The 14,610-nt window shown below is 36.4% G+C and overlaps 1 protein-coding gene across 2 annotated transcripts; it reads left to right on the top strand.

Moving 5' to 3' along the window:
* Nucleotides 1-10,761: 10,761 nt before the first annotated feature.
* LOC141390760 (uncharacterized) lies at nt 10,762-14,158 on the top strand. Of its 2 annotated transcripts, XM_073963720.1 has the most exons (6): nt 10,762-10,826; nt 10,887-11,089; nt 12,930-13,049; nt 13,218-13,339; nt 13,523-13,564; nt 13,626-14,158. In XM_073963720.1, the coding sequence occupies exons 3-6, from the start codon at nt 12,973-12,975 to the stop codon at nt 13,808-13,810; spliced, it is 426 nt and encodes a 141-aa protein (XP_073819821.1). In that variant the 5' UTR covers nt 10,762-10,826; nt 10,887-11,089; nt 12,930-12,972; the 3' UTR covers nt 13,811-14,158. The 2 variants fall into 2 exon arrangements, with proteins under 2 accessions (XP_073819821.1, XP_073819822.1); XM_073963721.1 differs by lacking the exons at nt 12,930-13,049; nt 13,218-13,339 and having other exon boundaries at nt 10,768-10,826; nt 13,626-13,653.
* The last annotated feature ends 452 nt before the right edge of the window (nt 14,159-14,610 follow it).

Raw genomic sequence — 14,610 nt, 5'->3', positions numbered from 1 at the left:
GTCGCAGGACACCAATTTATTGCACAAAGCGAACGGATCGCGATAGAATCGAAGGAAGCGAATAAGGCCTTGGCTTCGCAAAAGTTACTTTAACTGTGGACACTGTCATAAGTCAACTTCGCTCATACTCGATCTAACACCAGCACTCGAGCTGACGGGAGCCTTTAAAGGCATGTATACCCTCAGCCTCATCAAAATAATGGGTTTTGATCCATGTATGTTTGGAAGAAGTCGAACAATTCCGACAGCTTGGAGTCGATTTAGCAATGTCCACGATTTTGTCCCAAATTTGGTATTCGTAATATTTTGCCCAAACTTAGATCAAGTTCGAAGATAAGCCATATCGGTCCACTCCATCCGATACGGATTTGGTCCAAAATTTGGTTCTCGTAATATTTCCTTCAGACATACATCAGGTTGGAATATGAACAATATCTGTCCACTCATTCGGGTACATCACACACAAAATTTCAACATTGTGCGGAAAGTGAATTTTTAGACCAGCTCGTTTTGAATTTTTTCCAACAGATTGCCCTCGGGCCCCTCTTACATCGGTTCGTGTATTGAGGAAAGTCCATACTTCCTGAGATAATAGCCCAAAGCCCTATAAAAACTTGTCGGCACCAAACAAAAAATTTGAGTATACCAGATCGTAAATTTTCTTCCAAACGGATATCAAGTTCTCAGAAGGTCTATAACGGAAAACACCTTCGGGTACCTCCCCAAAATTCAAAATTTTCATTTGAATATTGTTTTAGGTCTTGTCGAGGATTTTATGCTTTCGCCAATAAATCCTACTGGGACCAACTAAAATGGGTGATTGGCACGATAACTATCGAAAGGAATGACTCCCAAAAATTGGTGCATTCCTTCAGGTACCTCCTACGCAAAATTGAAACACTTTTGAGCTTTAATCCAGTAGGGGCCAGTTCTCGGATCGTGTGGTTGAGGGTATATCTCTGTCGGCAAAGCTGATTGAAACTTTTGTACTAGTTATACCCTCAGCATTTATGCTAACGAGGGTATATACACTTTCATTCGGGCAAAATGTGCCTCATCGAAATAATGGTTTTAGACCCCAAGTATGTTTGGACGAAATGTGTTTCAGACAATTTGGAGTCGATTGAGCAATGTCCGTCCGTCTGTCTGTCTGTCCGCCTGTCTGGCTGGCTGGTGCGCACGATAACTCTCGAACGGATGAACCGATTTGGTCCAAAATTTGGCTTTCGTAATATTTTTCCCAAACTTAGTTTAAGTTCGAAGATGGGTTATATTGGTCCACCCCTTCCGGTACCTCCCACACAAAAGTTCGAAAATGTTCGGAAAATTTGGGTGCACGATAACTCTTGAAGGGAGTAACCGATTTGGTCCATACCTTGCACATCGTGAAATTTGTACCACACTTAGATAAGGTTTCAATATGGACTCATTCGGTTCACTCCTTCGGGTACCTCCCACACAAAATTTCGGAAAAGTTCAGTTCAGGTTTCTCGAATCCCTTTAATTTTTGTTTTAGCAACTTGTATTCACTGCCCCCAATACGACGGTACAAGTTTCATTAGCGGCAAGTCCATACCTTCTGAGAAAATAGCATGAAAGTTGCAAAAAAACCCCTATGACACCGTGTGAGGTGGTTGGAGCGCACGATAACTCTAAGCCGGATCAACTAATTCGATCCAAAATTTGGCATTCATAATATTTTGTCCAAATATAGTTTAAGTTCGAAGATGGGTTATATCGGCACACTCCTTCCGGTACCTCCCCCACAAAAGTTCAAAAATGGAGTGGCAGAATTGGTCCATACTTTACACATCCTAATATATCTACCAGATATAGATCTGGTTCAAATATGGACTATATTTGTTAACTCCATCCTCCCACACAACATTTCGGATAAGTTCACTTAAAGGCCTGATATCGAATCACTTTGATTTTTGTTGAAGCAACTTGCATTCGCTGCCTCAATTACGATGGTAAAAGTTTTTTTAGGGGCAAGTCCATACTTCTTGAGCAAACATCCCGAAGGGTGTAAAAACCCCCTATGGCACCATATGTAGAGTGCCTGGAGATCCACTTCCATAATGGTCGATGTCGATCCATTCCTTTTAGTATCTCCTCCGTAAAACTTTTGATCTTTAATCCTAGTCAACATTTTTCTCGGTTCAAACGCCCTAAATTTTTAAAACCCCCTAAATACATACGTTTTTTGGAAAAAAAATGATTCAATTTACACAGGCTGAGGGTATATCTATGTCGGTAAAGCCGACTGATTCTTTTTTACTTGTTTTTATTTTTTTATTTATGAAGAACTTTAAAAAGTATGCGGTATTTTCTGAGGCACACTTCACTTCTCACTTCACGCCTCAAGCATTTTTTTCACCCCTCTTATTCTATGTTTTGCGGATTTCTTGGGACTGAGATTCATTAGGGTATTTAAAAAGAAGAGTACACCCTATTCCGTCCATAAAATACTCGAAAAGTAAGCTTTAATGGGGTGATCAAATGCTTGAGGCGTTAAGTGAGAGGTGAAGTGTGTCTCAGAACACACCCGTATATCTTTATAGAATCTATTCTTTTTAAATTATCCATTCCAATTTTTATTTGATTTCAAATTACTGTTCGCATAGCGATTGACTTTAAACAACGAAATTAAATATGAAACAAACCAAAAACAACAACATGAGATTTCAGTATGAATTATGAAAATTTTTATTATGAAAATTAATATTTAAACGAAAATAAAAATATATAACTAACGATCTTTAATTAGTGCTTAAAAGAAACAGATCACAGACAAGCATTGCACATGCTTGTCCGTCTGTCCGTTACTTGCTACCTTTCTAGGCCAAAAAGACAAAAAATAGACAGACCAATGGATGACATTCCACACCCGAAAACCGAAATGTGTGGCGCCAAGGAGAATTGAAATCGAAAAACTGCAGGTGGTATGTGTTTGGTTAGCTGGTTCACTAACAGACTTGCTGGCTTAGATGCCTGTCAGCTAAACTCCCCCTGGAAAATCATAGCTAAGATTTTTTAGATTGTGATCATTTAAATTTACACTTCAGAGAGATAACAAAATGAAATGAAAATGGAACATTTTGTCAACAACAATACCAAAAAAATGTGCGCTAATATGTAAAACAAGTTGTAAGCGATTTCCATCTTACCATCATTAAATTGTTAAGCAGATCATCGTCATCTTCATCCGTATCGTCATTTGTATCGCCCCAGCTTGCCTGTTCGTACTGATGGTGGTCGGTCGGTCACATTTTTCGGTGACATATTCTGTCTCTAATGATAATCACCATTAAACGACATATGACGACTCCCCGTCGACAATCAGCAAGTGGTTTGTTGGTGCTTGCCGCACCGCTTCAACCACTTGATTCAATTTTCTTTAGCAATCTCTTTGCGTTCACATGGCATCGCCACTTGTGCTCCAGATTTACAATGAATTTTCAAATTACAACTACTGTGAGTTGACTTTTATTGGCCGGGTCGGCTTCTCTACATCGGAGCGTCAAATGCAAATAATATACAATTTGATCTGTAATTAATTTGAAACAATAAATATTTTGTCTTATCTTGATGGAGTGAAAAATGACAGCGATACAATTTGTAGTTTTGTTTGGTATATCTTTAAAATCTCTGAAATGTAAACCGACAAATTTGTGGTGAATGTAATTGTTATATTCACATGGGTAGATGTGATGTAATTAATTGACGATATAGGTCAAGAAAATATGCAAATTCCCACGAAATATCCCTGTATCACATTTTAAAGAGTTTTTATTAAAGATTAGATAAAAACTTAATTATAAGGTGATTCGATAAAAAAGCTCACGCACAAAGTCATTTGAAAAATTTTCTGTATGAGCTTTTTTGACAAACTTTTGAAGTCACTATAAGCAGAAATATAACTGAAAATAAGCGTTGGAGCCCCACGAAATATATAATTTTGTTTCATATATTCATATCAATTAAAAGTGGTTTTTCAATATTTAAATGGAATAAAAGTTATCTATATATATAAAAAAGAATGATGTTAGTTACTACGCTTATAACTCAAGAACGGCTGAACAGATTTTGACAATTCGCACCAATTCGGAATGGTCTCATGACAGAAAAGGATAAAACCTAAAAAAACCGCGAAAATCTGCGAAAATTTTGCAAAAATATTTTTGACATTTTTTGACACATTTCTATGTAGCTTCGTGTTAGGAGTATACCGTGACAGTTTTTGGCAAAAATTGTATATGCACCAACTGTCAGGGTCTATTGTACTACTCTGTTTTGTCAATTTCTGAAGTTGTATAGACATTTTTTTATTAACAATCAAATCGTTTTTCATTTATTTTTAAGCGTCTTTTTAGAAAATAAACCACGAAAACTTTGTTAAAAACAGGGGGTTTAGTTAAGAGTTTGTAGTAGTGGTTTCGGTCAGATTCAGATTAAAAAGATGGAGATGATAACGCTGGAAAAGGTTTCCACAGTTTTGAAGAAAAAAGTACAAAATCCACAAAATTGGTGGGTTATTTGAAAAATCTAGAGCTCGGAGGTAATTTCTTTGAAATGAGGTTGTGGCATATACATATACATATGTATATGTATGATACTCTTAAACCGTAAGTAAAAACATCTTCGAAAGATCAACTTCCGATTTATGTCGTATAAAAATTGAGCAGTACCAGATATACATTGATACTGTCTAGGTCCTGTCATGTTACTAAAAAATGATATTCCCACTGAAAAGGAGTATAAATTCAATCAGTTTAGTTTCCGCAGAGCTGGAACGGAATTGAAAATGGTCAAATACAAACATATGTATGTATATCGAAAAAGTATGACATTCAGAATTGGAAAGAAACAAGAAAGTATGAGTCAGCTGTACCTTCAGCCTTTTACCAAAAAAAAAAAAAGCAAACACAAGTTTAAACAGCGAGTTTAAACCAAGTTTGGAAAAAATTGTTGAACAATTTGAGAGTTATCTTCATACTTCATGGACTAACTCCGGAAAAAAATTGTACCGATGAAATAGGAATAGTGAAAACAACCTTCTGCAAAAAAATCAAACAGATCCGAGACGAGTCCTCAAAGTCCACTTTTCCCAACTTTTGTGTGGAAGGTACCCGAAGAACTGGATGAAATAATACGATGTGCAAAGTTTGGACCAATCAGATCTCCTTGCGAGAGTTATCTTCAGGATTTGGAATATTAGATGGTGCCGTAAGGGTTTCTTGGAGTTTTTTTCCCCAGTATATCAGGAAGTATGGACTTGCCCCCGAAAAAAGTGTATCTTGGTAAAGGGGCCGCAAGGACAATGTGCTGAAAAAAATTTCAAAACCATCCGATAGAAGCTCCTAAACTTCATTTATTACGAATTCTGTACGGTAGGTATACAAAGGAGTAGATTGATATGGTCCATATTCAAACCCGATCTATATCCGGAAGGAGTAATACGATTTGCAAAGTTTGGACCAAATCGATTGCCCCCTTCGGTAGTTATCGTTCACACCATTTTATAGAACAATTTCGAACTTTTGTGGGGGAGGTACCCGAAGGAGTGGACCGATATGGGTGAACTTCGAACTTACCCCCAGTTTATGTATTTCGAAACGAAAATGTGTGCGCATGAAAGACACCCAAACTTTAGTTTTTGAAATATTATTTCATTTGCTTTTGCTTCAAAACAAAAAACAAATTTGAAATAGACACTCAAGTTTGGTAGTTTTTCTTCCGCATTCGTTTTCTTTTCGACATACATAAACAGGCCCTTAAACTAAGTTTGGACAAGGTATTATTAAGTTCAAAATTTGGTTCGGTTTATCCATTCGAGAGTTATCGTGCACACCAGCCAGACAGACTGACGGACAGGGCTAAATCGACTCCAAATTGTCTGAAAGAACTTCGTCCAAACACTCTTGGGGTCTAAACCTATTATTTCGATGAGGCACATTTAGCCTAAAGGCTGATGGTATAAAAAAAGGAAATAGGAGGTACTGAAGATGTTTTGATCGAATTATGGACATATATTCTGTATCGGGCTACATATTAATTTGTGATATTGATACAATTACCGCAGTTGTCCGTGCTACCAGAGCCATTGCATCTAATCCAGACATGAACAAGAAGAGTACGCCCCTCTAATTTAAATTAGGATTCTGCATACAAATGCACTCTCCGTGTTCACCTATGATTTTATTCCGAACTTTGGAATTCGGGAGATCACCTTAAACAGAGAAGTCAGAAAGAAAAGCTGACGAAGATGGTTAATTTTGTCAAGTATCGGATTAATCGGATCCCTCTGTTCGAAATAGGTTAATTGATTAAACGCAAATTCAACCAGTTTATTATTTATTTATTTGAGGAAAATAGAAACACTTTGCCTCTTTCTTCGACAAACTGACATCGAAAGTACAATTGTCTAATGTGCATCTGTGTCAAAGATCGTCCTAAATAGTTCAAAACAAAGAAACATTTGCAATTGAACTCGACAACGAGATAGCAATAATAGTATAATAGGTTTGAACCAAAGCCATCGACTTCAGTATCTAGCAGACTGCGAGACGAAGTTCGCCGGGTCCCCTAGTTTAGACTAAAATTTTTAGTCAATAATAGGCAAAATGCCATACATTCGTGCAAAAGGAAACAATGTTTTGATATTTTTTTTATTTCGTATTTTTTAATTTTTTTTTTTTTTTCAAAGTGGTTTGTGCGTTAATTTTTTTATACTTTAATAGAATTAACGTTATTTTAGTCATTAATATGCAAATGTTCATCCACTCCCGCTACAGGAAATCATTTTTGAGAGAAAATTTCAAAAAGTCATAACCCTAATGTCCATGCATTAGAAAAGAGATTTACAAGTGGACGGATATATATCCTCAGCCTTGGACCTGAAAAAAGGTAGCAAACATAATACTTCTGACGTCTATACGGATTTTTTGAGTTTTTGGGTAAATTTCTTGGGAATATGGATTGACCCCCGAAAAAATGGTGCCGTCTTAACTAGGGCCGCATACAAAATATGTTGCCGAAAATTTAAAACTATCCCAGACGAGTCCTTAAACTGCACTCTTTCCAAACTTTGTGTGGGAGGTACCCGAAAGAGTGGTCCGATGCAGTCGATATTCGGACATAATTCGAGGTGGTAAAAATAATACAACGTTTTGACCAAATCTGTTTCTCCCTTCGAGGGTTATAATACGTTTTAGACCGTTTAGTTGGTACCGGCTGGCTTTTTTGGAGATTTTGGATCATTATCCACCACCACCGAAAAAATTGTGCCGTCGTAGCAGGGCCCGCAAGTAGAAACATCGAGATAAGCTGTTAAACTAGGAGCTCCTAAACTTCATGTTTCCCGAATTTTGTGTGGGAGGTACCCGCACCGAAATTGTCTGAAACATATTTCGTCCAAACATACTTGGGGTCTAAAACCATCATGCCTAATCGAACACCTTTTTGGTCGTATCAATGTGTATATGTATACCCTCTTTAGCCTAAAGGCTGAGGGTATAAAAAGGCTACATGTCATATATGAATGCGGAGTATGGGGCGACCCTGTAGTGAGCGAAACACGTAGCATACGAAAGAGATGTCGGGAGCAATGGAGACACCTCATTTTCAAAAAGAAAAAGAAGAGAAAATGGTAGTCTTTATAGACGATCAGAAGTGAGCAGATATAGATGATCACAACGGGGTTTTTATAGACGAGCAGAAAGCAGTCATTATGGTGTTAATATACGAACAAAAGACAGTCTTTTTTGTACGAGCATGAGGGATTCTTTATTGACGAGCAAAAGGAAATATTTACAGACGATTAATAGGATTATTTGTGGAAGAGAATAATGGGTTGTTTACAAACGAGCACAAAAGAGTCTTAATAGGCAACCCAAAGGAATCTTTTAGAGGAGCAAAAATTAGTAAATTTTGACGATTAGAACGAAATCTTTATAGGCGATGAGCTGACAGGAATCTTTATGGAAGAGCTGATTGGCGTCCAGAAAAGATTTTTTTTAAGATCTACAGAAGGGAGTCCTCATAGATGAGCAAAAGTAATCATAATGATTGGAAAAAAACTTTGAACATTTCACCAAACAATGAAATACCAGTCTTATGATTTTGTGCGGGTACCTATCGAGATCCTTTCGTTCAAGTGAGTTAATTAGTCTCTAAAAAGACTCCGCAACGTGATTTGTCAAAAAGCAATCTTCCAAATTTTGTCTGGGCTTTTCAATCAGGCAATATGTGTGTTAATTGCCGTGCTACCAGTCACGCATTCGCTAAACAAACAACAGTAACAAGAATGGTGGTCCTAAACGTCCTTTGAAAAAATTCCCAATTTTAAAAACAAATAAAATGTTAGTAGGCGATAAAAGAAGTTTTGGAATTTTGCAACGTCAATTTTTTTTTTATTATTAAGTCTATAGATTACAAAATCCTTACAGACTAAATTAAATACTAAATGCATACATACATTTCAATGACTACAATGAATTTAAGAATAGAATTAATTTTCTTTTTACCGAGTCACGATTTTCAGACAATTCTATTAGATGGTAAAATTTATTAAATTCGACAAAAAGACGCCGTAAAGGGTCGTTATTATCGTAATTAGATCTGTAGTAATTCACCTGAAAAAATTATATTGACGAGTTGGTCGAAAAGGTACATTTAAAGATATTCGTTCTAAAATAAACTCTGACATTATTTTGCCTTGTATAACATTTAATAAGAATGTGACATTTAACATCGAACGTCTTCTTTTTAAAGTAGGTAGTTTCAACAAATTTAAACGATATTCATAAGATGGTAAGGTTTGTGCATTCCATCCACGATTTTTAAGACAGAACAACAAAAATTGTTTTTGTACGGATTCAATTGCATTGCAATGAATGGTATACGCGGGATCCCATATTATCGATCCATATTCCAATGTGCTACGTACAAGGGAAATGTATAACTGCTTAGTAACGGATGGGTCAGAAAACTCTTTACTCCATCAATTTATAGCTGTTTGTAGGGTAGGTTTCATAATTATTTCATTCAATTAAGGACAACTAAGAAACTGCTTCATCATCATGGAGTGGAGTTGTGCCTCTAGAATACTTCTCTACTGATAACATAAGGAAAATCGATCAATACGCTGTCATCCTTGCCAGACTTCAGTAGTGGGACAATCCTTCCTACTTTACAGGCTTCTGATAAGCTAACAACAACTTGAGAACACTTGTCAAATACTCGATTCCGGGTTCATCCATTGCTTAAAGATTAGTATTGAGATTCCGTGAGGGCCGAAAGCTTATGACGGTTTCGCGTTTCGGATGACATCTTCAACATCACTCGTTGTAAATTGTGGTGGTAAGATCATCGGTTGATAGGGCTCTTATGCGACGTAGCACACACCTCTCGCCGTATCACTCTTGGCGCGATCTATAAACTGCCGCTTATAATAATGCAAGGTCTTCTTCGGATCTATCACGCCTTTGAAAGTAACAGCCGTTCTATCAATCTTCTTTCCCGGTTTAGAAAGCGATTTAACCGTTGCCCACAACTTACACGATCCTAGACCAATGCTTGCAATGCATAGAATGGCTTGACCACCGTTAACATCAAGAGTATGTTCCATAGAACTTATGTAACTCAGGCATCGAATCAGGAAGCATGTATGTAACTGCAGCTGTTATCCTGGAAAATTCTCTCAGCTACCTGAGTATTGGAGGGACTGGACAACTCTCTGCAGCGCGATAGGTAAATTCTCTGAACCCTTGCCAATATGTTTTCCCATGGTTCAGAAAAGTATGACGGTCACAGGTTATGAAGTCAGGTGGTGTGTTAATGGAAGTTGGTTGGAAAACGTTATGGCGCAACATGCAGCAACATAACTGTTATAGCAGTAATCTTGGAAACGGCTAAGACCCTGGCATCCTCGGAAGTACACCTACTTCATACAAACATTACATATCACCGGTGATGGCATGTGGTGGATGCGGAGCAAGCAAACGGAACATATCCATGGTGTGGGGATTTTCTCCATCCTGAGGTCAGACCAGGCATTCCGGGATATATGATCGTTCCTATAGTGAAAAAATACACGAACAAAAGCATATAATTGTTGAGTTGACGGCCCCTGGTCGAAGTTTCCTCCGAGTCCGTCCGGTGCATTTAACCGGCCTCCGTGGTATTGTGCATTAGTGGTAAAGGTCAGCGCCGAATTACCCACTAGCTGTTCCAGCTATATATATGTATACCGACATAGAGAGAATTTAACATATATACTTATGCTGGCTAGGTCATGTAATGAGGAAGAGTATCGACGAATTCACTATAAGGCATATAAGTCTACTTTTTTCTGACTTCGTCGGTGACGACTTCCGCCTAAGTGGATCGAGCCATTGTAAGACACCGAGCGGCCAAAAGAATCTCAATATCATATGAGCATATCCTATAAGAAGCTCCGTCAACAGTGTGCCAATTTTATCGGATAATTTCGTGAATGCATTTCTTACGGAATTCTCAGGAACCCCATATATTGCTCATTTATTACAGTACCTATTAGCTTCGTTCCAGTACTTTTTGAATGGGAAAAGTTGCAAAAGAGAGAACTGTCAGAATCGCTCTGTAAATACTCATTTGCCAGAAAAATACGGGAACGCAAAATAGTAAGAAAATAGTAGTACCCAAGCAAAAAATGTCAAAAAACTGTCACAACATTATAGATACAGGAAAAAATAAGAAGACATTAACTGAATTAAATAAAAAAGGAAAAAAACTGTGTGAAAGCAAATGTGCCGCAAATTATACTAAAATGGATCATTTGTATGGTAAGTGGATATAAATGTACATACATATATTATTTTGTTATTTCATGTAATTATTTTCAGAAAATATAATTGAATATGAGGAGGTGGATCTTGATGAATGTTTAAGCCCATCAACATCGGGAAAACAAACCTGGTTGGAACCTGCAGTCAAGCTAATGATATCCCTTTTGGAGGAAATGTTGCCAAAGGTTGGCAAAAGCGCATTTTTAAAAAATAAAAAAAAAACTTTGGCAGTTGATTGCGGACAATTTGCAACTGAATGGGTAAGTTATATTTGTCAAATACGTATCCTTCATCCTGGGGTGTGTAACTCGTAGGATTTCGATATTGTTATCTCAGATTTAGGAACTCCTTTCCTTTACCGACAGTATGCAGAAAAATATAAAAAATTGCCGCACATAGTGCTTTTTGCCCTGATTCCAACGACATATAAAATTTGTTGGGGAAATGTATACTTCCCGAGAGGTTCACATGGGCCCACACTTATTACGCATGTAAATAAACGCAAAAAATTATGAAAAAATATGATAAATATGATAATCTCTGGAATGGGACAACATTTTCTTTTAAATTATAAATTTTCTCTAAATAGCCGGCCGGGATTTAAGACTTTCTCCTATGGACAGGTGCAAATCTCGGGAATGGTACAAAATTTTCTTTTAAATTATAATTTTTCCCCTTCGGCCGAGGCCCATATCTCGGAAAGTATGTATTTCACCAACAAGTTTTATATTCTGTTGAAATCAGTATGAAAAGCACTATTTACAATAATTTTTTAAAATTTTCCGCGTTGAATTTCCAGCGCAATAAGTGGGGCCCATGTGGATTTTTCGAGGCCGATATCTCGGGAAGTATACATTTCCCCAGAGAGCATTATACGTCTTTGGAATCAGGACAAAAAGCACTATCTGTGGTGAATTTTTCATAATTTTCTGAATACTTTCGGTAAAGGAAAGATAAGCCCAGATTTGTTATATCAGATGATCGTAAAAAGCTTGAACAGTTCGGCTGGTACAGTGTGTTCATCGTGACTCCTGTGTGGAATCGTGGCTTGAGCGTCTGGTACCAATGTGCCGATTTGGCAGCCGTTTACATGGAGTGTGCAATATTTAAGTTCAGTGGAGTAATGTGCTTCTTGTTATTGCAACTTTCCTACATCCAAGTTTCATGTTGTGTTTGTTGAATCGCCTGCGACAAAGTAGTGACCCGATTCAACGATACCTCACCTAAAACACTCGTTAATGTTTTTATATATTACCCTCCATCATAAGATGGAGTGTATACTTTGCAATTCTGTTTGAAATGACGAAATATTTGTTCGCCTCTTTAAAACAAGATAATTTTATATTACCTGTGCACGTTTTGATATAATTCCGATTTTTGGTATTATCCATCCGGAATTGAAATTTGGTATTTTGTCTTTGCTAGGAGTTCAACATTGCCGGTATAGGTCCACATTTTGATATAGTGCATAAAACGGTACTGCCCGATTTTCGATATTTTTAATCCTCATTATTCAACAGATATGGCTAAAATTAGGTACTTGGTCTTCGGTAGGGGTATGAAACATTTCTTTCGATAATTGGTATAGGTTCACGTTTTGACATTGTCCCCATAGAACGACACAGCAGTATTTTAAAGTTGTAGTCATATTATCCAACCGAAATTTGCTAGTAAGTATTCGGTAGGGATATAAACTGTTATTACATAGTCCAATTTTACGTATTTCCAAGGTATTTGTCACATATTCGAACTGTTAATGCGGTCTTTCGATATTGCGGGTCTCAGTGGTACATAAATCAAAATCGGAAAATTGTTAATATTGGATCATGTTTTGTTAAGTACACCGAAAGCTCGTTTCAAGTTCTTATAAAGGGGTTAGCAACAATTTCCTACTGAAGTGGTAATTCAAAACTTCCGCTTTGTATTTGTGTGGATAGAAACCTCCGTGCATGTAGGGACACCGTATCTCAATAATTCGTTATTACAATTAAAATTATTGGCAGCAGAGGGGCGACAAGCCTTGATACATCCCAAAAATATAATGTTAAACCTTTCTAATTGAGAAATGGTTGAGCTGTGTATTTTCTTTTCAAATTATAGGTACATATTTTCTGCAGACCAAGTGCAGACAAAATTCCGCACAATGGAAAGGCGTTATAAAAAAGCCAAGTTAAACAACTCTCTCACTGGTCGAAACAAAATGACGTGCCCGTTTGAGATGTAAGTTTGAGTTCTATAATATTGTAGAATATTAGTATCGTACACCACCACCTGTGTGTGATATTATTGATTTTCATTCAATGCACTTTGTTTCATTATGACATGGGCTGTGGTGAACATTTAATTTGTTAGGTTGGCGACATGAGCTGTACTTTACTTTTTTAATAGGGAACTAGATAATCTTTTCGGCGAAAAGAAATCCATTAACCCTGAATATGTCCTGGATAACGAGAATGTTGAGGGGAAGGCAGGCATAAGTGTCAATATGAACGAGAATTCGGATGACAGTGGTAAGAAATGCATACTACAGTTGAAAGTTCATCATTTATATCAGGCCGTTTTTGTGTGTCCTGTATGTACACTTTTTGTGCTTTTCAACATTTTAGCCCGGCATACACAAACAGCCTTTTATCCCGATTTTAGCACAATGTGTAAAATATAAATGTAATTAAGCTTTACATATTATTTTTCAGATACGCCTTCCAGCCCAAAAAAAGTGTCCAGCGAGAAAAAATGTAATTAAAAAAATTATAGTTATTTGGATTAAAAATTGTAACTACTTTTATTAATTTACAGGTATAGAAAAATGCAATCCGAAACAAAAAGCTTTACAGGTGCTTCAGGAAATAGCGGAGGAAAAAAAGAACTTTCATTTGGGGGTGCTGAAACACTTGGAGGACAAGGAAAAAAAAGCTGATAGAAAATTGGAGTTGCTTGAAAAACTGGCATCTCACTTTTGCAACAATAATAACTCTACTTAATTTTTCTTTTTTTCATTTATTTTAAAGAATAATTCAATTGAGTAATACTATATACATTTTTGTACCACAGACTAATACTATTTATGTAATATAATATTTTTAGCATTCTTTTAGCATATCAACAATTACTTCGTTTAAACTTTTGTTTTGAACAAAAGCTGTTGATATGCCAAAATCCTTACTCTTCATTGATTAAAATAACAGAATATCTAAATATTACTTTATATATGTACATACATATGAATTAAAGACTGAATTTAAAATAAAATTAGCATTGAAATAAATTTATATATGTATGTATATGGAATTTAAAATAATCAGTGGCAGTTCATCGTAATTTTTATTGTATTGTGCTCGTGAATTTCCCACATTGTGATCAGATATACACATTTAAATGAAGACCTAGAAAATGAATAGAAATTAAAGAATGGTGATAATAAGCAATTTATATAATCAGATTGATGGAAAAAGGATTTATTATTCAACTGTACAACAAAATTCGTGGTTTAATAATATGACTATTAAAAGGGGGTTGTAAGATTTAAAGGCGACATCTATATATGAAATCGGTGTCTTACACGTGGTCGATTTCAACTGTCACTTCCATAGTGTATACGCGAAACGAAATCAAGTGGATTTCAGATGAGTTTTCATATGACATATACACTATGGAATTAACAGTTGAAATCGACTTGATTTCGTAAATTTAAACCATATATTATTGGAATGTGAGTTCGCCGTTGTTGGGTGGGGGGTTGAAATGTGGGCGTTGAAAGGGGTTATTTTGTGTTGTATTTTGT

Source organism: Musca autumnalis, unplaced genomic scaffold (genome assembly GCF_047663935.1).
Source record: "Musca autumnalis isolate F117 unplaced genomic scaffold, ASM4766393v1 scaffold_1, whole genome shotgun sequence".
Classification (NCBI taxonomy): domain Eukaryota; kingdom Metazoa; phylum Arthropoda; class Insecta; order Diptera; family Muscidae; genus Musca; species Musca autumnalis.
Note: the sequence above shows the minus strand (reverse complement) of the source record. Positions and strands in the feature narration are given on the sequence as shown.